The following is a 26097-nucleotide window of genomic DNA, read 5'->3' on the forward strand; positions in this document are numbered from 1 at the left end:
ATCAGTGATCGATAAACAGCTGCGTTGTGCGTGAAGCTCACACTCTTCCATTTCAGCTGCAGTACCCATTGCTTGAGATACTAGGTTTGTACTGAGGAGCAATCAGAGCTTCACACAGGAAGAGGGAAAAAGCAACAACAGCCGAGCTGCTTTCTTAGTTGTCCGTCCCAGAGAGCTGAGCTGGTGGTTAAATAAAGTTCTTGCTTGACATTCGCAGCTCTCAGCGCTCGTCTCGGAGGCCTTGTGCAGAAATGGTGACAGTTGACAGCTGTTGTGCCCTTAATAAGATTAAAGTAAAGAAATTAGTTGTGCTGCCTGTAATCTGCCATTTAACACTGCAAACCACCTGGGGACAGCTTCTGTGCTGACACTCCCAATTCTGAATTTGGAGAAAACAGTGGAACTGAGTCATAGTTCAGAACGTGCCATGAGCAGAATGCATTTAAACGAAACGCAGTTAGCAAGCTTATGTTACAATTAAAAGAACCTCCTTTATTGTTGTGAAAAATTAATTTGACATCCATTTGCTTAAAGCACCTTTTCAAAACCATTATTTAAGCCTCTGAAATTTCAGATACTTTTTCTGACATAGGATTCATTTGGGAAATACAAAAGCATGATGCATTATCGCAGTTGATGTTTCTTCAGTAAGTGGGAAGTTTCTGTGTTCAAATGGAAAATAAGTGCTCGTCCTTGCAGTTCTGAAAATCCCATCTAACCAAGAAACGTTGTGAATTAGCTGCATCATGTCACAAATCCTGCAGCACTGCTGAAACGATGAGTTAACCTGCAAGGCCCCACCTGATCCTGCACTGTTTATGTTTAAATTGAATTAATCATTTTTTTTAAATCAGAATAGCTGGTGAAAAGAAAATCAGCACCTTTCATTTTAACTCAGAAAAAAAAAAAACCCAACTGATGCACTGACGTATTTTCATCTCTCTCTGCCCCATACAAACATTCACCCACCCAGGGTGAATTAAAAGACAAAAAGTCTATGAGTCGATTAATGTTTTTTCACTATTGTTGAGGAGGGTGAAATAAATATCTTTATGTAATTAGGATAAGATACGCTTAAAAAAAAAAAAAAAAGCATACGAAGCGTGCTAATTGAATTTTTGAATGCTGTCATTGTAGGGTAAAAATCAGGTGAAATGGGCAAAAATTAACCACTCTTATCAATAAATAATGGTTTAATGTTGTGCTCATATCGTGTGAACTGCAGGTTGTAACTGATTTGATTAGACAGAACAGGAAAATTAATTACCACTACAGTAAAACGTACAGAGTGGTGATGTGGTGATAATTGGCATATTGACACAGGAAAGGTGTTGGTGTTCCTTGCACTTTCACAGATCAAACCAAGTGAGGTAACGCGTCCAGAATTGTTTCTCAAGCTGAGAAAAAGATGATGCCAGAATACTGATGATACTTTTCAGTTTCCTTTAGACAAACAACTCGAGTTGCTAACCATCTTTATTTATTATTGTATATATTTATGATGCTTTTGTGTGGTGTGTCCGTGTGCGTATTTGTATAAGAATAGTGATTGCTTCTGTGGGAAGCAGAGTTCTACAGATTGATTCTGTGTTTATTCTGGAGCAGTGTTATCCTTGGTCACATTCCTCTTGTCTCTGAGTATGTTTTGTAGGACTGGTCCCAGCTTCCCTACACGTCCTGTTCTGGGAGCGCTGGGGGTCTGTGCAGATGGAAATACCACATGTGGGAGAGTAGCAGGACGTGTCTGGTGTACCTGGAGCTTGCAGTGGCTTCTTTCTATGGCAAACCTGCTACCTCTTCCTGCAGCCAGAGGTGTAGATCACACAGTGCTGTTGTAGTTGCACACCGATGCTTAAAGCTTGTGCAGTTCACAGTATGTCAGTAGAAGTTTTTGGACAGGCATTTCACCTGCTCAGATCTTCTTTCTTGGTTTGAGCTACTCAGTGCTCCCTGTTGCTTACGTTTGTTCATAGGTACTGCAGAAATGCTCCTCTGTAAAGCTGGTCCTTGCTCCTGAAGGTTGTGCTAAGAAGAGGGGCCTTGTACCCCAATTCCCAATAAGCTAGAAGAAAAGAATATTGCCTATCCCAATTACACAGTAATACATAATTATCAGCTAATTTCTTTAGCTCTGCTATGCCTTTGCAGCACGGCCATAATTTGTGTTAGATTTGTACTACGAACGCATGTGTGCATTTGCTGAGAATGCACGTGCATAGCTATTCTTAATAAAAAGAATTAACAGATATCACAAGGCAGTTCAAGCTTTTCAAACTGTATGTTCCAAGGCATGTCATCAGGATGTAAACCATGAACACCGAAGAGTCCGGTAGCCACGCACTGTGGAAGTTCTGCTAAATATGGCTTCATAACATTTAAGGTGTTATTTTTTTCCCTTATTTCATTTAAATATTCAGTTTCAAGTTTAGTAGAACAATTGTAAATTACTGAAATATTGTTTTGTCATGTTCTTCCATTTATTTTTCTTTCTCTCCTCCTGATCTTTTAGGTCTCTCTGCAGTACAGTAAATGCTTATGGACTCACCTGCAATAACTGTACAGAAAACTGCACCTATATTCTTTTTAGTAACAAGATCACCTTTTTAATGGACTTGTTGATGCACCAGTTTACGGTATGTAAAATACATTTAATGTAGAAATTTGTCCTCTTTCACAAACATATTATAGTATTTGCAGTGTAAGAGCTCCAAGAGATCATAGACTCATAGAATGGCCTGTGTTGAAAAGGACCATTATGATCATAAAGGTCCAATTAGAAAAGTAAGGTTCTTCTGTTGTGTGTATTTGGTAAACTGCATGTATTGTACTTCTATACAAATGGGTATACTCTGTGCTGCTAATGAATTCTGCAGAAGCACACGCACTGGGAACTCTGGAGAGTGGACAGTGTCAATCTTAACCCATTCTGGGGCTTTCTTTTTTAATGCAGCCTGTGGCAATGGCTAATGTATAGAATGCTATGAGTTGTTCATGTCTGCTGTGCTCTTATGTGTTTCAACATCGAAAGCACAACGCAGTTCAGTATGTTGCTGTTAACTGCATTTGCAGAGGTGTTTCAATAGCAGGGCTCTCTGACAGTGAAGGTTTTAATTTTCCAATGTTTCATTTAATTTGAAACGTCATTAAATATTTTATTTGAAAACTCATTTTTAATTCATAGTGACCTGCTCATCATAAGATATTTAGTCCTGGTTTTCTACTCATAAATCGTGTGTATGTATTTTCATGAGCCAAGCAGTTTGTTAATTGAAAAGTTATGTACGTACTTTAAATAATTCAAATGACGCTGTTAGACTCAACAAGCCATAGGACTGCTGATGAACACTTAAAAAAGATGGTCCAAAGGCCTTTGGCACAAACAAAGAAAGCAGGAATGCAACCTGTATGGTGTCCTCTAAGTAGCTGCCAGCTCATTGTTCTCCACCAAATCTTTCCAAGAGGATTCCAGGTATTAGATTTCAAATATACTTAGTGAAAGGTGCATGTATTGTGCTGGGCCAGTCACAACACTGCTCGCTGTCTGCAGGGCGAGCCAGAGCACAGGCTCCCTGCTTAATTACAAAGAGATGAAATCCTCCAGCACTTGCAAGTGACAAGATTCGTTCTGATGCCAGACACCTTCCCTTTTATCAGCACAGCTCTGTGCAAATGGCCTGAACCTCTTCTGAATGAATACGGAGGGTATTTCTTAGACTGTCGGCCACCTAGAGATCAGAAATACTGCATGGAGGAAATTTACAATGTGTAGATGGACTCTCAGCCTGCCGCCAAATACTGCTGTTGGATTGCAACAAAACTGGAACTAAAGCACAAAATTCCCCTTGACCCACAGTGGACTTTTCTTTCCCGTGCACAAAGTCTTCTGTGTTCTCTTCAGGCAAAATTGGCCCTTGAACTGAGAAATCATCATTCCATGAAATATGTATTTAAGTAAAAAATAAATAAGTACAGCACTACCTCCCTAACCCTGATTCTTCTCTCAAAAATACACCAACTCAGATCAAATTTCAGTTTTCCTGTTCTAAGAAAAAAGGCCACATGGAAAGCACTTCTTTTAATTGGATCAGGCTCTGAATGCCAGGATATAAAGGCCAGCCCTCCAAAGAATTTAACTGCTTTGTGAGCTGTGTGATGCTTGTGATGCTTATGCTTCCTGTCTCGTGTATATTCCCATAATAAACCCCAAGTAATACTCTGTAAAAAACAAACAAGCAAAAAAATAACTGCAAGATTTCAACAAATTATTGAATATGTGCTAACATTTGCTGTGTACAGAAAGGTTTGAATTTTGAAAAAGCTTTAAAAATATTCTTAAATGCAGTAAATATCAACCTTGCTTTGATGCAGTATAATTAGATTTTAGTTTTGTTTTTGAACTTCAAAATGTGATGCAATGTCAGCTTCATTTTACCTAAAACTCAAAGCTATCCACTTCAAATATTTGAATTTAAGATGGTCGCTTGCTTTATGGAAGTGTAATATATATTTATTCCTGTGGGAAAGTTGGGGGGTTTTAGTTTTGTTTCATTTTTGGTTCTTTTTTTTCTCCTCCCAGTGTGAGCTGGGCAACTGATAAGGAATCAACTGTAGAGATTTGTGGGTTTGGGGTGGGTTTTTTGTTGATTTTTGGGTTTTTTTGTGACCTCCAGCCTGCTCGAGCTAGTTATTAAAAGCTATTAGACCTTTCTTCCTGCAATTTACCTCATTCCTAAACCTTCTATAGACATGACTTATCATTTTGCCTTTCTGAGCCTTCTTATCAGCTCAGGTAATGTGTAAGTCAGTGCCCACCGAGGTCAGTAGCAGCCAGACTCCAACTTTGAAAGGCGACTGCATCAAACCTTCCTGTCTACATTCATGGGAGGCTGATGGTCAAGAAGTAACTGCATTTCTCTACAGACTTGCTATCTCTGCTCTTCCTTGTCTCCTGAGCATAGATGATAGCTGCAAAATAATGAAAACCTTTTCTAATTGTGTATTTTGGAAGATTGTACTCTGTCAGAGACAAACAGTTACATGGAACTGTAGGTGTGTACAGTTAGCTTCTTATTTTGGTTGGATTTTTTACTAGTCAAGTTCTTTTCCACGCTGCTATCTGGAAAAGCCATTTGTATAAACCGTATGTTTCTGTACATACATCTGTAAGTGATGGGTTAGTAAGCATTTTGGGGTTCTATTTCAGATACCTGTACTTTCATGGTTTCCTGATGATCCATGAAAGATGTGACAGTTTGCTAGCTGTGCTCTCAGTAGATCAAAGGGAAATGTCCAGAAGCTTTTGAGAATATCTTAGCCAGTAAAAATGCTTAGAAGTTATTGCTGGCTCGCTCAGATCTTTTCCATCCTAGCATATCAGTTGTTATCAGTTAAGCTGTAATACAAATTTATACTAATGAGAAAATGAAGATGTTTTTAATTGTTTTATTGCTCTATTGTATTTCTTTGTTTGCACATTTTCCTCTTGTATTCTGCAGCAAATAAGTTGACTTCATGTTCATTTGCTCTGACTGTGACCAGAATTGTGAACTCCCAGGCACTGAGATGTGCTGCTCGACCCTTCCAGTCCATTCTGAACTTCCATTCAGTTTCCATAGCACTGGGCGCGGTGGTACCAACAGTTCTCTTTGTCTGTGTGGAGGGTTTCTAGCTGCCAGATCACTTAGAGGTTGAGAAACCCTTTTGTCCCTCTGTTGGAGATCCAAGGACCAGCACCTAGCAGTATCGAAGTCATCAGAAAAGTGCCTCAGCTGGATGCCAGCTCTGCATGTTGGGCTGTTTCTAAAGCAATTCAGACAATGCTGGCAGTGTATAAAAGAGCAACATCTGTCTGTCCTTTTAATAATGTAACTTCGGAAAGACCAAAAATTTGGTTTCTGTGCATTTGCTTCAGTTGGGAAGCCATGAGTCTCATAGCATGCAGTTGAAAATAGGGCTAGGATAAAAGAAATAATTACATACATTAAAAAATATATATATTTTTTTCTTCCTGGGCAGGTTCCATTTCTTTAGTTCAGTAGTTGCTACACTGAAAATCCAATATTCAGTACTGTCTTGAAGGTATACATTTTCCGGAGTGTTTTAGAAGCAAGCCCAGTGATGACTAGAAATGGAGTGTTTCACAAGGCTGGAGATCTTTCCATTTAGGTTTAATGGCTCAATATTTGAAGCATCTCGTGGCTGTGAAGGATTATACTTTTTACGAGAAAAATAAAAGCACAAATGAGTTTTCAGTGGTAGCTCTGTGGTGCTAACTGGAAACTGTATATTTTTGTTAGCACAAAGAAATGCACATTGATACACAGGGGTACTTGCAGTGGCATGAGTCAGAACCAAATAGCACTTTCAGCTATATTGAATGTGTGCCTAAGTGCTTTACTGGATTGGGGCCACGTAGTTCAGCATCTTGCAGGATTAAATCCTAGATGCTGGGCGCAGCTGAAGAGCTTACAGCAGCTCTACACAAGCAAGGGATTCCCTTACACAATGGGAATTCTCTACTGGATTGCTTTTATGGAGACTGCTAGAGCTGGAAATCTGGTCATTAGACCATATTGGTTCAAAAACTGCTTTAAAGCAAGTAAGAGTTTTTATGACATCTGGCATCGACAGTCATCATGAACATTAAAATAGTGATGAGATGTTGGATCTGTCAGATAACTGAAGGCATTTTTCCTCTTCTTCCTTTGTACTTGAAACATTTACGATACCAATCACTTGACAGGTCGCTTTAGGTAGGTAATGTTACTTGTAGGTCTTTGACAGTTAAACTATGAGGCCTCTTAGACCTCACAAATAAAAATAGGAAGTTCTATAATGCTTGCTTATGCAAAGCCTATGCTCCACAAACAGTGGTTTTTATGAACACCATTAATTTCTGTTGTAATCAAACACAGAAGGCAGAGCTTGAAAGGTTTCACAATTATACTATTAAATCTTAAGATTTCCTACCCCCTTACGTGATACAATGATTAACATGCAGCAGTACATCACTTCTGCAAGCATCCCAGTTAATGTTGTACATAAATCTCAACATGCTTTCACACTATTCTGTTAATTACTTCTACAATAAAGAGTTGATCTTTTGTCACTGAGTGAGTTCACTCCAAAGGAAAATAAGGTAGGAACAAAATTCAAATTTACCCATTTTCTTTAAAACAGTTCCCTTTCACCTCCTCTATGTCATAGACTGGGTAAAAACCACATTTGTTCTCACTTTGTGTTCATCCACCTACACCTTTTTCCCAGAAAAAGAAAAGTGAAAAATCAGCTCTGTGAGAAATGTTAGATTGTATTAAGAGTGTCAGATGTATTTATTCTTCAAATTAGTAAGAATGGTTTTATACTGAGGCATGAATTGTATAACTAAGGACTCCATACTTATGTATACGAGAACTGTATGCTCTATGTAAATATATTTAACTAGAAGAGAAAAATAGACATCTGTTTATATAATACTATTCATCACAGCAGCTGGAAGGCTTTGCTACAATATATTGTTAAATCTTTTAAGAGAGATTATATATCTTTTTTTTCATCTTAGGTGAAAAAGCTCTGAGTAGCATTTGTTAGCCGTGTTTTAAAGCCTGATGTTCCTAGTACAGGTTGACACATTAGAATTAATTTATACGTTACAAAGCTTAATCCATCTATTCAGCAGGCAATTAGAATCATTAGGCCTGAGTTGTTTCAGTCAGCAGAAGTTACTGAAGCAACATAATATTATTTTTCCTACTGAACTTGAATAAGCTGCTAAAGGCTTCTCACTTGCTCTCTTGGCTCACCACCAGAAGCAGGCTATTGCACTGAGCTTTAAGTACCGGCACAAGGCTCGGAGCTCATGAATAATGAAAAAATGTGCATGTTGTTCTTTGTCACCAAGTGTTACCAAATCCCTCCTGATACCTATACAGGGAGAAGCAATTTACTGTGACCTCACTTGCTTATACTGGCTGTAAATGATTTTAACCTGGGATGAGAATAAAACTTCCTGCAGCATGCTGTGTGTTTTAGAACTGTGTTACTGCATGTTGTCCATTCTGATGTTCCTGCTATGTTGGGTTATGCCTGGAATTCGTGCAACTCTTTCTGTCTTCCCAGGTTATCGTTTTCTTTTTCAGTTTTTTCAGGGAGGTGGTCTTGCCTTTGAGGAGTCCTTCAGTCTTTGAAATACTTGCCTACTTGGGGTATTAACTGTAGTAGTAAACTGCTAGAAGTTTTGATACTTGCTAGAAGAAAATCTGTCAGGACTTTTGTTCAGTTGTGATGTGGATCCACTGTAATTCATCTGCTTGGATGCAGTTAAGGTTGCCCTCTTTTACTGGCTTCAGGCAGCTATGTATTCCCCTCTTAGTTTGCCTCCACAGTTACTGTAATCTGTTCTTGAATTCAGGCATGTAAAAGCTACCTCCCTGCAGGCTGGGAAAAAAAGCAAACCAAAAACCTGCATTCCTCACTGTATCTTGTTATCACTACCCAGTGATACCCCCTGTGGCCTCCCGTGGTACTCTGTGCCTACTGTCAGGTATTTCAGTGTGCTCTTTTAGATAGATGCACATACATTGCGTTTGTCCAAAGTCAAGTAGAGGATTACTGTGCAATACTAAAGGCTGTTCCTTCCACAGAAATGAGCTGTTGCTGCACTTTGTTACTCAGTGCTTGGTGTATCCTAGATATGTACTATGTCTTTGTGATGACACAGTATTGAAATCAAAGTCCACATTAGTTTATTCACAGTTAAGTGGTTTTTTAAAGAAAAGGTTTCTTTGCTAGTTGCTCATCAAAAGTTCAGTGTATGTATTACACAAGAACCATATTGATGACATACCCTGCTGCTGTAGAGTTTCCTTCGGTTCTTAAACACTAAATTCAGCTTTGACTTGATTTATTCAGTTTTAAATGATGATATCTGTATAGGAGTATATAGACCCTTTCTTATATCTGAAATATTTGAATGTCTCTCAGCACTGTTAGACTTCACTATTGTATTTTGCTCTACTCGTATGTGTTTACAGTTCTTACTGTATTATAAATGTTGGTTTTTTTTCCCTTTTACTTAGGTTAATGTTCCAGATGACCATAATGCTACTTCAGGAAGAAGTGCAAATAAGCAGGTGTTTGAAGGTCTAACAACGGGGCTCCTAAGGATAACAGCTGTGATTTTCAGGTGCCTAATCTCCAGCTTCCCAGATGGAAACAACCACTCTACAACACTGAAGATAATACAGGATGTGAAAAGCAAATCCTCACAAGTGGAAGCCTTCAACAGCAGAATCCAAGACTTGATCAGGTTAGAAAAATAATAATCTTGAAATGTCTCTAATCCTCCTTTATTACAGAGAAAGAAAATTACTTTGACTTAAGAGACAAACTTCTCTAACTCTAATGTAGTAGAAGTAGCATATGTGTCTAGTCAGAAGACCCCTGAAGTGCTATACTCTCAAGCAGAAAGATTTTCTTCAAGAGAAATGCGGGCACAGAAATACAAAAGACCAAATGTCTTTTAATTGTGCACTTTTTCACTCATTCTGAGGTTGAAATATGTTTCTGTATTTATCTGTCTCCGGGTTAATGAGTATCTGTGGCAGGTAAATTGCTTTGGTTTTTTTGTTATCTTTTATATATTAGTTTTTATTTACGGTGGCTTTGTGCATCCACCTGTATGGCATGTCCATATAATGTTTTCAGTTAATCCTTGTAGCAAATATTGCCTTAATCACGTGCTTTCATCTAAACCATTGGACAGTTATAACGAGCCCTAATGTTAGTCTTCCATGTTGTCTGCACTCCTCATTGATCCTTTTTAATCCTAACATCTTTAATTGCTGTGTGACTTGTGGAGCATCCTCATAATCTAGGTTTCTTCACCTTCTTTTGTTACCTTTCTGTCAGTTTCTTCACCTCATTTCTTTGGAGTGAGCTTCCTTCCTTCCATGTTTTCTCTCCATTCTCTGCACCAGCTGTATATGCCCTTTGCACTTGTGATCCTGAATACCATGCATGCATTCACAGAACTTTTCTATACAATAAACACTTTCTCTTGTAAAGATCACCCAATAACTTCTATAATTTGACTTCAACTCTTATAACATAGCTGTATTTTAGTAGCAGCTTTCCTTTCTATATGCTTATATATATATATAGTATATTATATGTATATATGCTGTGGGTAAAATTTTGATCAAAATAACTCTGTAAGTTCTATTAGCAGGATAAGGGGAAAGACATTCCTTCAGTCATTTTTGCTTGAAACATTCTAGGTCTTTGGTAAAATGGCTTGAATGTAAGTTGTGGCTGAGCGTCCTCGTGGTAACTGCCTGATTTGATGTGTTAAAATTTGGAAGTGAAACGTTCATAAAACGTATCTGCTTACTTTCTGGAGAATTCTGATGTGTTTCAATCATGATCTGCCTGATTTGAAAAGGAAATTCCCCCAGGCTTTGCAGGTAGAGAAGCTATCTGTTATTAGGTTAACAGTGAGACAGGTTTTTAGGTGCTACTTCTCAGATAGATCTCAGAACATGGCTTTTCCTTCTGTTTTTGTTCTGTGATTTTGAGGAGGAGAAAACTTACATGTAATTAAGGAGACAGATTTTTAGAACCACTGCATTTTTTGTTGCAAACATGGGAAGGTACCCAGCAGACAGGCTAACAGTGGTAGAAAGGAAGAGCATAGACTTCTGTTTGGCCATCAGAAGGCTGAGTTTAAGAACAGGATTGAGGTCCTTGCTGTGACATAGCATTCCTAGGCAGTGCTACACAACGTCACTTGGACTTCTTATAGGCGGTCATTAATTTGAGTCCTAGCTTGAAAGCTGGGTTTGATTTACAACAGTGCTGAGCACATTGAACAGCAAGTCAGTGGGAGCTTTACTTTAGAGTATATAATGTGCTATGTAATGCCAAATACCATTAAAACAAGAGCATAGGTCTCTCAGATCGAATACACAAAATAAGACGTAAGTGGATTTATGTGTCCATGCTTCTGTTTCTGTCAAGGAAAATGCAGCTCATACCAGCTCCTCAGAATACAGGGACATTACAAAAATGAACTCCTTCGTGTCTGGGAAGGTTTCAGGTGTTGCACTCTTCAAGTACTGTATGAACAAACCCATATTCCTTTCTCACCAGTTGCGCAGAGGTTTTGCACACTCCTCTGGATGCTTATTCTTCGTGCTTATTCTCCTGAATTCTGTTTCTCTCAGTTGCTAAGCCTTAAGACATTTTGTCAGCTTTTGCTTGATTCTATAATGTATGTAATTTTTATTTCCTCTTTCATCTCTCTCTTTAATGTGGTGCCAATCTGTTCTGTTGAATGAGAAATCTCATTTCTTTCATAAGCATTTTGAGTAAATGCGTTTGGGGAAAGTAAAAAAAATCTGAGACATAGCTGATGCTTTTCACAAATCTGGCCACCATGAAAGTTTTCTGTTCTGGTACTTACACTTGATGATCTTACACCAACGAATTACATTTCTTTTGTGCAGTCCAATATACTACTTAACATGTTGATTGTAAGCATGGCTTAGATACCCCAAAGCTGTATGATTAGCCAACTGATTTATTTTTCACCTCACCACATTGCTGAACTGAATGACTTCATGTGGCACCAGATTCCACCAACTGACAGTACCCTTCTGTAACCTTTGGTGGATTCCTTCGTAGAGTTTTTTGGTTTGGTTTTTTTTCTTTGTTTTTGAGAAAAAAGATATTTTGATGAAGTGCTTTTTTACAGACTTGGACTTTTTTTGTTGTGGCATTTAATGTATGTTAAATTCTCAATGCCAATAGTTATTCTGATAACTCTTAAAATGCCCTGTACTTGCTAGCAGATACTCAGAATGCATTTCTAAGGTTGCCTGTATTCTCTCTCCTGATGATCCGTGTATCACAGCTTTAAAGTCCTGTGGTTACATCCAGCCTTATGAAGGCTTAAATGCTCACAGCAGCTTCAGATGAAGCTCCCATTCATTGTCTGTGTCACCGTTAACCCAACAGATCATTCTTTTTCAATCTAATTTGTGGTTGTGTGTTTTAGGTCTTGTTTTTATTTTATTAAGAGGTATAAGTGCTGTAAAGCTAAAGAAGGATCCTTCTGCTTGCCTTTAATGTCTTTTAATTGAAATGAGAAACTGATTGTCCTAAACTATATTGTTTGCTAAAGGTGTGTAGTTTCACTAGTTAATTATGTCACCAGCACATCACTGTGAGGGATGAAATGCTAATGGTATGCTACTGAAACTGGCACAGTGAGCATCTGCACATCTTCCTACTTCTCCAAGTCTGATACGATGCTGATGGACACAAAGCCAGATAGCTGGAGGAGGAAAGCAAAACAAATAGTTGCCATAGGTACTGGTGACCTCTAGAAGTTAATTGTTCTCATGTAACCCACCTTCTCCCCAAACAGGTTTTGAAAGAGTGTGAAATTTCAGGATGTTGTATTCTTCTCGTTTAGGAATGGGAGGGTGGGAGGTCTGCTTATTGATATTTGTGCTGAGCAGACATCTGACACTGGCTGGGCTGAGCACAGATACACCCTTAAGCTAAGAAGATACATGAGAATCCAGCCAGGTCCTTCACCTGAGGCACTTTAAGGGATCTGGTTATAAATGGAGAAAGAAAGGCACGATGACAAGGTAATGCTGCAATTAGGAAAAAAGAGAGTGGGCATTTCAAACTAGTCAAAACCAGACAAATTTATATTATTAATGAGAACCTTTCACCTCCAGGTCATTCTATCATGTGCCCTCATGGAGTTGACTAAATGAGTTTTAGGAAGATTTGGAAAGAAAGCGGGAATAATTTTTTACTTTCTTTTTTTTTTCCTGTTTGGGAAAAATAGACCTGACACATAAGCAACAGGTGTTTGCACACAGTCAGAAGGATAACCACCTTACTGGAGCTGTACTCCCATGGGCGAAAAGAGTGAGAGATGGAGACGTTAGATTAGAGCTTTGACATTCCACTTGTCTGCACGCTCAGCTTCAAGGGAGGGAGTGCTTCATTTGTCCTTTCATTGTCTCCAGATGACCCTAAAGAATAGTTCCAGTAGACTGAAAACTCATCTATTTCTTCTCTGCTGAAACAAGCAGCTGCTGACACCCTTTGGTATCCAGGTGTGGGTGTAAAGGAAGGTGACAACACCTCTTGTAGATGTCGGTCAGACATTCCTTCTAGGGAAAAAAAACCAAAAAGAGTGTTGCCCAGAGTACTTCTGTCTTTTAGTGAGTAATCATCTATCAGTATTAGCTGTGTTTTATTTTCTCCTTCTTCCTCTTCCTTCCTATATCATGGTGAGATTTCCTGCACTCAGCATTTCTCTGTGACTGTGATGTATCTAACGCCCAGCTCTGTTCCTGGAATTACTCTGCTAATACTGGAGAGCTTGTTTATCACTTGTGTGATGAAGCGGGGTGCTTAGATCAAAATCTGCAGGAAAACATGCTGGTAGCCTCTCATGTTGCTAAACAGAGCAGACAAATCAAACTGACCAGAGCAATTAGTTTGCAACTAATAACCTTTATGCATCCTTAGGTGTTATTCACTGCTATATTTCAGCAGATCAGTCTTTCATTATTGCAGTCTGACATCTTGCTTTATACACAATGTATTTTTATTCTTAATTACTTTCCAAAATCTTTATGTCAGCAGGTTAAGCTTTGGCAGAAAGTCTAGCTTCTGGCCCTGAGGAGAGGTTAGTCTTTGGGCAGGAAGGCTGTCTGAAACATGGAGACTTTCTTCCCCAATCTTAATAGTCCCTAATTTTTCAAAATCAGACTGCAAGATAGGGGAAGAAATTACTTTAATAGATATTTATCTAGGTCCTGAGGCAGTTGTTATCTAATCAATATTAATTATTTACTAGAAACAGGTTTGTTTGGTTGTTTTTTTGCTGCAGTCATCATTATTTAATAATGTTTCACACTTCAGTCAAGTCAAGATGCACTTGGTGTTGTAGAAACATACATAGTGCTGTTCCCATCTTCAGCCTCACTCTATAGCGTGATCTCTAACAAGTGGGCTTGACAAGCAGGTAGGCAGAACAGCTGATGGGATGGAATAATGATAGAAATTATATGGTTTAGGGCTGACTATCAGTGTAAAAATAGTGAATGAGGTGATGGTGTCTGAAAGCAATTTCATTTCCTAAGTCAGGTTGTGTCACAGAATGTTGCAACAATTCTGATTTTGACCAGAGGTTTCTTCCAGTTGGTATGAGTAGAGCAGGGGAAAGTACCAAGAAAACAGAGGAAAAAGACCAAGGAGTTGATTGAAGCTGGAAGTTCATCTCCACAAACAAAGCTGACCTGACGTAGGAGAGTGAACCAAAGAGATCAAGTCTGAGAAACTTTTTTTTGTTTGTTTGTGGTAAAAGGGGGAAGTTCGTAAAGTTAAGTGATAGCAGTAAAATGATGTGGAAAAAGAAGCCAGTCTGCACAGTTCAGTTGGAATTGATAATGATTGAAGTGTGACAGAAACTGGTGCAGACAGACAGGTTGGTGTTAGCGTGCAGGAGCAAACAGAAAGGTTTTTGGTGAGAGTTTCCAAGCTCTTAAAAACTCTAAGAATCCTCAGCAATAGGGAGGATGGTGATGTGATCCACTCGTGTCTGATAAAACCAAACAAAAAAAAGTAGCCTTTTGGCTTAAAAATAAAGTCATTAGCATGGTTTTCTCTGCATTGAGTCCTGGTTGAGTTCCTGATGAGGCTTCCTGATAGCAGGAGGTTGTAACCTGCATGTTGTTGTAGTCTCTTAATTGTTGTACATAAGTTTAAAAAAAAAAAGGGGGGGAAAAAAGCAAAAAGCTGTGCAGTGGTTGTTATGATATACGTATTGCAATAAAAGGTTATCTGGGTAACATCATTGTCATCTTGAACTTGTGTGTTCTACGAAGTTTGTCTCTTCATGCTAAAGAGAAATTGTGCTGCTGCAGAGCTATCAAGACTGTTATAAATCATTTAACTATGGCAAAATTCCATTGTCCTCTAGCAGTTTGGTAAAATAAACACTTAATTCATCTTTCTTTGTACAGTATAATACAAATTATCGTGCAACAGACAGTTATCTTAACAAGAACTACTGATAGTTACAGAGCTCCAGACATGAAGTTGTTGTAATTTGAACTGCTCTATTGAACCCTTTAAGAAGCCACAAACTGTATTTTATATGGTTTGATAGCAGAGAAGCAGAAATTCCGTTCTTTGTAAAGTCATCAAAACTGTCACAGGGCTATTTTTTAATACAGTTTTTCATCTGTTTCCAGTTACGTGGTGAACATAGGATTGATAGACAAGTTGTGCTGCTGTTTCCTGTCCGTTCAAGGCCCTGTTGATGAGAATCCAAAAATAGCAACTTTTCTACAAAATGCCACAGCGCTGTTGCATGGAATATGTCAGCTCTGCTTTGCTGTCAGTGGAAGGTAGGTACACTTGGTCTGTCACCTCTGTTATGTTCACCAGGCAGCAGCCAGCAGAACTTTTAGCCAACACTGCATCTGTGGTAGTAAGCGAGCGCTGAGGTAAGGTTGTTAAGGGGCACCAGTCCTTAGTGACACAGTGAAGGCTGGTAGAGAAGCGCTGCTCACCCTTTCACCATTGAACCATAATTAGTTGCCTGCACTGAGTCTCAGTTCTTGTAGGTCATTTATCAGAACTGCAAGCTGCATCCCTTCACTCATCATTACAAAGAGGGTTTTATCACTGCTGAACTTAAGCATACAGTACTAAGGACTTGAAGTATTTTACTATCAGCTGAAATCAACTCTTAATTGATTTTGTCTTTTAGATAGCCGAATTCAGTTCTTGCTCTTTAAGATACTGTTATCAGTAAGGGAATTATATTTATGTAAAGTATTATTGGATCTGTCAGGGGATTTTTCTAATGCAAAATGCTCATTTCTGCAACCTAACCGGGGCTGAGGGGGATGAGCATGTGGCATATCTCTGCTGGCAAATCCAGACTGCTCTGTCTACAGCCTCAGATGGCCCAAGTGTCAAAGTCAGAGTTTCAGAGCTTCAGGGGCCACGTGCTAAAACCTACAGCCATTAGACTGCTGCGTGTTTCAGGGTAAGACAGTGCTGCCAGAACTTGACAGTGAATGCCTGAAGGGATGCTAATGTTGAAGAGCAAGAGTTAAGAAAACATAAATTAAAAAGGCTGCAGGTGAGAGCTGTTGCTGGTAACTCTAGGACACACGGGCACATGGAAAAAGAACTGCAAGAAATATGAGCCCAAAGAGACCATCCCAACTTACTGAAATTTCCCTGTATGAAAGCTGCCAACTTGGCATTTTACATTCCAGGACAGCGCTGCCAAAAGTGAAACGTGTACTGAAAAAATTCACCTTTCTCTTAGTGGAATAATAATTCTGGCTGTGAGTCTGAGTAATATTATATGTGCCATCTCTGAAGCGGGCATATGTCTCACCCAACACACAAAAGATATTTGCTCCCAAAGTAATGAAGTATTGTGCTATGCAAGTACTTCTGTGTTCTGTAGCAAAATATGAATTTTGGAGAGTTGAGCATTTTTCTTCAGTCACACCGAGAAGTATCTGATCTTATAAACAGCAGTGCTGGTGAGTTTATCCAAAGGTGCTGATTGTTGTCAGTTTTCTTGTTAGATTGTTCCTTTGAGCATGAAAAGAAATGAGAGAAATGAACTTGCGGATTCTGAAACTGCTGTCTTTCACTTTGAGATAAAAGTTATGCTATAACTGATCAGACAGGCAGTTTAAATGCCTTTAGTCACCTCAGCATGCTCCTGTTGAAGAACAGAATGCAGTGTGATTCTGCCATGTTACATAACGTGCACAAGGAGTCCCTTAATATTCAAGGTGATTTTAACGGAAAAAGCTGCTGCCAAACACACATCGAGATGGCAGAAACAGAGTTCAAATTTATTGAATTCTTAAATATGTCACAATGCTGTAATACATTTTGTGTGATACGTGATCTGCAGCACTAAAGGCAGCCTCTCTTTGTGAGAAATACAGATGGCTCTTTCATTTGTGCTAACCAGCAGTAGGAAGCAGGGCGTCCTGTTCTGTCAGAATCCAGTATTCCTGATTCTCCATGCCTAAGCACCAAACTAACCACCCTGTTCTTAATGCATTTGGAGTTTTTATCCAGAGGAAAAAAAAGAAAAATCTGGTAAGTAGTATCACTTCTGTATCACTGTAGCACAGAAAGTTTTGAAAAACAGGTATTAGTGTTCCAGGCTTTCCCCATTGTTGCAATTTGAGAGATTCATCTCCTAAAGGAGCAATTTGAGATTCATCTCCTAAAGGGATTTCTCAAGGTAAGGAACTTACTGGAGCCCCTTGATGATGATGGTGGAAGCATGTCGCTTATTTTGTTTTTCTGATAAAAACAGCAGCCTGTGCTGGTTCTTACATAAAATGTGATTCTGTGCTCAATGCGTTAGGCTGTATGTGCTCTTCGTGCTGCATGCAGTTTTTAGAGGGCGCGTTGTACTGCTGAGTGGGCACAGTGGGAAGCTGACAGGACTTGGTCATAAGGAAGGTGCTTGAACCAGGACCACCAGGCTGTCAAATCTTCCACAGCCCTGCAGCAATGAAATCCTTCATGAGCTGGAACTCGTGAGCTGGCCAAATGCTGGGTAGCCTTCCTTGCTGGGTTCAGACAGCACCAGGCTGCTGGAAGGGTCCCTACTGCAGCTCTAACCAGGGCTATTCCCAGAGGGCTAGAAGTTGAACACTGTAACATGTTCTAAACAATTAACAGAGCCTGTCCTCGGGATATGAAGTGCACATTTCTGGAGCTCAGACGTAGAAAGTGCTGTTAATGTGGACTTTCCTGTCTTCTCTACAGGACTTACTTCAAAACCATCCACAATTGAGCAAGATGTTTCTAAACCAAACTCTAAATCTAGACCCAGTGTTTGCTTGGATACTGGCTTTGTGGCAAGCTGTTCTGTCAGGGCCCACCTGCAGATCTTGATCAGGACCTTTGTGACAGGCAGTCCTCCTCCTCATTTTAAAGGAATCAGGACCTTCACTGTTCTGTTTCTCTCTCCATTAATTCATGGAGATCTCCATGTTGGATTGGTTTTAGGAAACGTCACATCAATAATGATGATTAGAGAATATCTTCAAATTGCATTATGTATGTCAGCATGAAATGTTAAACATTGAATGAAGTAAAAGATAAAATGTTGAGACATAAGCTACAATACATTTTTATTTGCCTGGTAGACTTTAAAAAAATAAATTCAAAATCATGGTGTAAGATACAGTAAAGGAAAATCTTAGTAATGTAGAAACATAAAGTGGAGGATTCTCAATTTTAGCATCATAAAAAGTTATTGAAATGAGGGAATCCATTCTGAACGTATGTTATAAGCTCATAAGAAGAGGAGGATTTTCTTTTCATTTGTGGTCAAGGTCTTTAAAAAGATTTAACTTTTATATTGATCTTTTCAAGCGTGAATTTTTGGTACTGACTTATAAATGCTAGAGTGACTCTTTCAGCTCAAGTTCTGCAGTGAGTTTGATGGTGTTTTCTAAACACTGTAGTGTGTATAGAAGATCACTTGTTGAAAACATTCGTAACTTTTAACCAAAGGGAGCCTTGTTTTGATAACTATTGTAGGTGTATGAGAGATGAAGATAAGGCATTGTCTCTCAGTATCATGAAAGTGCAGCATGTCTGGTTAGCAATATCTGTTTGCTGAGCAAAAGATAAACATTGCATTTGACACTAAGACTTAAAAATTGTGGCCATGATGATGCTTAGCTCTTTTCTGCTTACCATTAAGAATAAAGAAAGATGTCTTTATTAAAATGAAGCTGAGCAAAACATTAAGTTGACTGAATGCATAGTAAGAGTGGTACGTGTAGACTTTCAGATCTGCCTTGCAGTCTGTGTTCAATTGCAGATGAACAGTAGCAGTGGTTAGGATGATGGCCTTGTGTCGTAGAGGAGTTCTTCATTGTACCTCTGCACTACTAGGCTTATATGTGGGTCCTGAGTCCTGCATACACACATGGTAGCATGCTTGCGTTGTCAGTATAACAGTAAGCAAGCAGAGAACATGGGGAACGTGAACAAAAATATTGCCATGCTGGCCTGGCTGACCATTCCCAAAAAATTGGAGTGAAAACTGAGCAGCAGAGTATGTTGTAGGTCTTTCCCCTCATAGCAAGGGTCTTGTTTATGTTCCTGTCCCTTCCTGTACTCCCAGCCTTCATCAGATTTTACCCCTCCTTCCCCTGAAAATGACTGGAAATAAGACTTGTGTCCCAGCTGTTCAGTTTTTACTCTGGAGGACTGTTGCCAATGTCTCCTTTCACCTGTGGCCATCAGTAATATGTGCTGACACTTCCACCCAGGGCATTGTGTTGCTGTGGTACGTGATGCTGCACACTGGTAAGGCAGAAATCACAAAGCAAGTCAAGAATTCATGGAACTGCCAGTAGACAGATTGACCTGTTGTGTGAGAGCTCTTAATGAAACAGTAAGCTACAGATTGAATGCAAACAACAGCAGAAAAATAGCAGCAGTGGCTCAGTGTAAGGGTCAATCCATAATAATAATAACTACTGCGAGGGAATGCTCTCTCTAAGAGCAGCACAGCAAGCTGACAGTAACAGACATCATGAGGGCAGTGAATTGTGCATGGAGAGATCCTCAAATCAAGAAGCTTCCTGGGATGGCAACTTGGACCAAGTTCTGGCACTTTCATGGCACAGCCAACATGTACAAGCTCCCTAAGCAGCACAGCAAAATGGCATGTCTTAACAACGCAGTAGCAAAGGTGTTAGCATCGTGTGCTATCCCAGAGCAGTGCTGAGGTGCATCTAAATCCAAGGCAGCAGCTGATGGATCTGGTCTACAAGCTGCGGCAGCAGAAAGCTGCAGATATATAGGGCTTGGTCCAGGAACACAGCGACTGTCACGTCACAGACATGCAAGGAAGTGGACTAGTTTCTTTCCAGTTTTATTACAGTAATTAAGATAATGCTTGTTTTGGCTGCTGGATAGCAAATCATATGCAAGTCTGTTTGAATTCTGGGTGTGCTTCTCACTGCTTCCAGCAGACAGCAAATGCAGCAAGGACTGCAAACTAATTGAAATTTCTTCTGGAAATTACTGCAGACTTTCAGACCACCTATTGAACAACTCAATGATTTGTGGCTTGATAATGGGATTTATAATAAGGTTTGGCAGGTGCTAAGTCCTCCTTATAGCTATTTTATTATTGTTTTGCCTCTTTTTTTGACGTTTCTCTCTCAGTAATAGAATGTAGAAGGAGAAAGTACAGATGATGGTTTTTAAATCCTAATATTAGAAAAAACAAACATATTCTAAGCCTCTTGAAAACTCATGTTTCCATTTGGCTCCCTGTTTTTAATCAGGAGTATATATTTCAAATATACAAACATTATAATGTATACCCTTAGAGGGGCTTGTCTGCTTGTTAGCTCAGTCCGTTTTTAAAACAATATATTTTCAGATATAAACAGTTTGCTCATATTGAAGTTTGGAGAAGTTGTAGTTTTATACTTGCTCTGCAGAGTCTGCTGTTTCTCATCAAGCTGCATTAAATTCCTGTTTTTAATAAATAGTGGTGTACTTTAAGCAGTGCAGTACCACTGTTTAATATCTCTTTGCTGGGATGCATATATCCATGCTTTTTAATTCTTAAACCTTTTTTGTAAATCGTGAACCCTCTGCCAATGGGGGAGAAGTCTCTTGTGGCAGAATCTGATAATCGTAATGGCAGCCCATCATGAAACGTCCTGCACTTAATTTTTGTTGTATTTTTTCCTTTATTTTACTCCCACAGGTTGTTAGACCCTAATATAAATATTTGCCTGTTTTTCTGTGCTAAATATAGAGACTTGGTAAAAGTTTGGAAGCCTTTCCTTTCCCTTTCCCCAGCCTAGAATAGCCAGTGGAAAAGAATAAAAAAACAAAAGAAAGAAAAGAAAAAGGAAAAAAAAGTCCTATAAGTCTTCCCTTTGGTGAGCAACTGGGGGGGGTTGTCCATTCTGCTTTACTTTGGCAGCCCTTAGCAACACGGTTAACGTGTGGGCTTCTTTAAATAGGATAATCAAAAGGAGATGCCTCCGTAGGACTCGCAGCTTTAGTTACATACAGACTTCAGTTTCCTGTGTGACAGAGTCCCCTCTTACTGCTGTGGGTTTTGTTTGTTTCCCTTCCTCTCGGCCTGTAAGCTGCCAGTTATCAGAGCTTTCCTTGGGCTTACATTTGAGGTGGACTAAAAGGGTTTTTAAAATCTGCTAAACTTAAAAACTGCTAAACTGCTATGGAATCTGCTGTTTTATGGGCTTGACCAGAGCAGCTCAAAGCAGCACACACAAAGCTTCGCCTTCCATTTTCCCACATCTCACATGTGTTTTTTTCTGCTTTAAAGCCCGCAACCGGTATGAATAACGTCTTTTACCTTTTTATTGTAAACATTTAGGCTTAAAGTGATTATAACTGACAGTTAAAACCAACAGGAGCCGGTAGCCTGTTCATACACAAATTAACTGTAATACAGGCAAAATCAAAAATAAACATTTTCAACAGTTCCTTCAGCCCACCAAACCTCACAGACAAAATGACTTTTTTTAACAGCTTTGTCCTGCGGTGGGACTGTGAAATCCTTGGTCTCTTCTGGGGGGGTAGGGGGGCGAAAAAAAGAGAGCGTGCATTTCAAGTCATTTTTACAATTGACTTTTTTATGTATATTTTGATTCATTCACTGCTCAAAATGGCAAAAGGATTTCATCCAGCTCTATAAGCTTTCTCATATGGAGTTGTTTAAATGTAATGATGGAGTGAGAGCTGAAAGCAAGCTAACTTTAACCTTGGGTAAAATCAGACATCCTCCTCGTTGCACAGAGTCACAAAAAGCTGCAGGAGGTGTCATGTACAGCAATGAATTTGGGGCTGTCGTTTGAACACGACTGTTTTTCAGCTGATAGTTTTTCTGTTTGCTACGGTGGTTGAAGCTAAGATGGAAATAAAATACTGGTTGCAGAGGGAGCCGTGCTCATGTGATGCTGTGGAAACAAACAGCCTGCCTGTTGCAGCGGTTGGCACGCTCTGGCTGCCGAGTGCATAGTTGGGCAGCCAGCAGTGCCTCTTGGTGGGCAGCAGCGAGCAGCTCAGACACAGCACACGTCCTGGGAGTGCACGGAGGTGGCCCTGAGCTGCTGACTGCCTTCCTGGTGCAGCAGGCCTGCTGCCTGTTCCCCGCTGCTCGCTGCAGTCTGGTGCGCTCACCTGAGGACCCTGCAGCTTCCAGCGGTGGAAGAAGGAGCTTCACGTTGTAAGTTGCTGTGCAGCGTGGCTCCACCCAAAGCAAACTTAGAGCTCCAGGACTTTTCCTTTTTTTCTTTCTTCTTTGTGCCATTCTTTGCAGCATAGATGCTAGGACTGTTGAGTGTTACAAACCACAAGCCATTTGTGCTTCTTTTGCAGGAGGTAAGTGACATTAAATCATTATTTTAATCATTTGACTGTACTTTACGCTGTGTTTTGAATGTTACTGAATGTATCCCGAGCAAATGCTGTGCCAGGGCCTTCTGAAGCACTGCTGTGGCTGGGTTTGTGGCAGAGCCCCTTTAGGATCCTTGTGAGTCTGAGTTGGTTGTTCAAGGCAGCCAGCGTTAAATAGTCATACCAGTTTTGGAAACTGGTGTGAACTCAGCTGCACAGAGCTCTAGCTGAGGTCTGCAGTGGTCAGGGTGGTGGTGCTGAGTGGCAAAGGTGGAGCACCCACGTAGCACCCAGGTGCTGATGGGAGGGCAGATGTGGTACCTCCTTGTGTTCTTTATCTTACCTGAAGATCTGGTTGCTTCTTTCAGACACTGTGAAGAGTGATTTGATGGGATGTTTGCACAGCATAGGTATCGCTGAAGTAGGACTGGGATATGAATGAAATCTTGGCATATCAGCAGAGAATGCTGCACGTGAAGCTTTTCAGTAACATCAGCCATGCACAGACTGTAAATAGGAAGTCATTTAGAAGAAATGGTACCCCTGCATGCTTATTTCTGATAAAATCTTTCCCTACACAGGTGACCTAACTGATACAGTGATAGCATTCATCTGAGGTAACTGCTTTCTAAATGTGGAGCTGTAAGACAGCAGTGATGAAAGCAGATGTGTGCCAGCAGAGTGAGCTGTGCACAGCCAGGCTGTTCACTCAGGTTGGTGTACAGACAGATATGAGCTGCTTCTGAGACAAGAGCTGAAAAGGCTGCATTGAGCTCTTTTGGTCAAGGAAAGCTTGCTGATCCTGGTCAGCAGGAGTGCTCTGAGGGTCCAGTCCAGTCCTTTCTGTGGTAACCCAAGGTCTTGTCTTCAGAGTTACAGATGGTTTTAGATAGATCTTCTTTCCAGCTTGTTTCTTATTCTCTGTTCTCCTTTTTCCTTTTCTTTTGGTTTTTATAAAAGGGAAAGATACCCTCACCTAGTTTGCCCTTTTATCTTTTAATATGTATCATATCGCCTGTGGTATTTTCCCTTAGTAACAGAAAAAAAGAAAATAGTTGGTTCTGATATTGACATTTCTTTTCCCTTTTCCTTTTTCTCTTTTATTTTCTTTAAGATGCAAACGCAGTGTATCAGGTAAAGATAGAAGGTTGGTGCACCATATATTCAGCGTCACTGCTTGTTGTATTCCAGTGTTTCCTGTGAATACTTAAACAGACCTATTGTGCTTCCACAGTGAAGTTCAGCTGGTTCACATGATAGTTCAGATTAGGACTTTAATTACGTATCTTCTTCTCTAAAAGGTATTCAAGACCCATCTGGACACCTACCTGTGTGAGCTGCTGCAGGGAACCTGCATTATTAGTAGAGGCTGGACTTGATGATGGTCCCTTCCAACCCCTGCAGTTCTGTGATTTTATGAAACCTTGTGAAACCTTGTTGGATTATTTTGTGTGCTTTTTGTATTTGCATTTAACGTCCAAAGTAGCAATAGTCTTAGATTTCACTACTTGTGACTTCCTTGCATCAAGCGTTTCAGACTTCTGTCTTGCTCCCATACAGTCTTCCATAACAGCATCTGATGGAAATAAGTAGCAGTGTTTTGCTTAACTGCTCAACCACTCCATTCTCAGATTCCTGCAGAACGATTTGATTAAGATTGTCTGGTCCGGATAACTGCTTTTGCTTCATCAGCAGCATGTCTGCTGCCATGCCCACCGCCCGTTCCCAAGGCAGGAGAGGCACGGGCTGTGCTCCCACCTCTCTGTGGGGAGAGGAAGGATGGCCGTGGGCTGCTGGCCACAGGGGCCGCCTGCATGGATCCCCCAGAAGCGCCCCCAGCTCTCTGACCTGAGAGCTGGCCGACTTCTGCATGGTCTCTCATTGGCATCATCAGCCCAGTTTGGAAACAAAGACACCAGGATGTGGAGAAGGATATTTAAAGAGTATAGCAGCGCTGTAATTAAGGAGAGCAAGAGAACGTGCCCGGATTATTGAAATAATGTTGTGGAAATATTGTGGATTCTTGACATGTTAGACATCGGGCTATTTTCCTTTTTAGCAGTTTGCTTGTGCTCGAACATTTCCCTTAGAGCTGCTTCACCCTGGGCAAGTGTGTGCTGCTCCTCTTTTCAGACGGTTTAATGTTTCTTTGACAGATCTTGGAACATATTTGACAGTACGCGTCAGGATCCCACAGGGCTAACGGCGGTTCTTCAGGCTACGGATCTGGTTGGAGTCTTGCATATGCTGTACTGTGTTCTTTTCCACGGCACAATTTCAGATCCAAACACAGCCAGTCCTAAAGACAGCTACGCAGAGAACACAATCCAGGTTGCCATTCAGAGTTTACGTTTCTTCAATAGCTTTGCGGTTCTTGATCTGCCTGCTTTCCAGGTAACAGATGTTTTACAGCTTTTGCTTTGTGTGAAGATATTAATGATTGTGTGTGTTTTGGGGCTGACGTCCATCTCCAGGGTCTTAGTTATTTTGTGAATTGTCTGTTTTATTGTGCACAAAATTATTTCTACCCTGTGGCTAATAGGTGTAACCAAAGTGCGAAAGTTTGCAATACATGAAATGCTGAATCCAATCCATTACTACTTGTATTCATAAAAAGGAAAGCTTATTCTGCAGGATAATATTTTGCTTTTGGAGGTCTTCCTTAAAAAAAAAAAAAAAAAGGTTTATATATCTAACACTATATATATTTATTAAAATTTCATTCAACAGCAAGAAGTAAATCCTTCTGATGAGAAGGGGCTTGTATTATAACCATAATTCTCATTTCTGAGTGCTTTCAGTGGCTGCTTGCACTGTATATCTCAAGCTGAAAATCACTTAATATCTAAACTTTTCTCAAAACAATGTTTTATTGACAAAAAATGGAAACTTTATCTTTTCATAATTTATTATTCATTGAAATTAAGAGTCTTTTCTTACCTATTACCGGTACAGGAGTCATTTAGCCATACTAAGAATCCATAAAATACTTCTCAGATGAATCGGCAGAGCTTTTATTTTGTTAATACAAAGCACCTGGCAGAAAGCATTGCTTTGCTAAACACAATAACATCATTCTCATACCATTCATCAGACAGGTTTCTGTTTCATTCGTTGTGTAATCTGTGTATAGGCTGCACCATAGCCTTCATCTGAAATGTGTTAAAACCAGGAAGAGCTTTGGAGGAGTAGAGAATTTTGTGCCTCCTTCCTTATGTATTTCTAATTTTTAGTCCACTTAGCAGCAAGCTTACATTTTACTGCATACATCTGTATAGTTGCAGCTGAGGGATCCATGTAGTCAGTAGTTTTTGTTTTATGGGACACAAACTGTTTATTGGAGTTCCATGTGAAACAACTCTTACGTGCACCATTAACTCCCATTTCTTTCTGTAAATCAAAGCAGCTCATTTGTACAGCAGGCCCGGTAGCTCTTGGTTTGGGATGGAAGGTTTGTTTGTTGCTGCATAACAATGTCATAGGAAGCGAACCACTGTGAGTGATTTCCTTCAGTGCGTTGATGCAGACGTGCACCCAGGGAAGTTCATGCTGAGCTGTCTCGTGGCACAGTGGGCACACATGTAGTCTCAGCAGCCATCCCTT

The 26097-nt window shown here is 39.9% G+C and overlaps 1 protein-coding gene across 3 annotated transcripts in view; it reads left to right on the forward strand.

Moving 5' to 3' along the window:
• SCAPER (S-phase cyclin A associated protein in the ER) overlaps nucleotides 1–26097 on the forward strand; it is a 143915-nt gene that overhangs the window by 97201 nt on the left and 20617 nt on the right. For all 3 annotated transcript variants that reach the window (XM_042875626.1, XM_042875624.1, XM_042875625.1), the window contains exons 25-28: nucleotides 2510–2633; nucleotides 9078–9307; nucleotides 15285–15440; nucleotides 24651–24888. In XM_042875626.1, the coding sequence (XP_042731560.1) occupies nucleotides 2510–2633; nucleotides 9078–9307; nucleotides 15285–15440; nucleotides 24651–24888 (748 nt within the window). The remainder of the gene's footprint in view (nucleotides 1–2509; nucleotides 2634–9077; nucleotides 9308–15284; nucleotides 15441–24650; nucleotides 24889–26097) is intronic.

This window comes from Lagopus leucura, unplaced genomic scaffold (genome assembly GCF_019238085.1).
Source record: "Lagopus leucura isolate 7727_CA_CO unplaced genomic scaffold, USGS_WTPT01 Super-Scaffold_100015, whole genome shotgun sequence".
Lineage (NCBI taxonomy): Eukaryota > Metazoa > Chordata > Aves > Galliformes > Phasianidae > Lagopus > Lagopus leucura.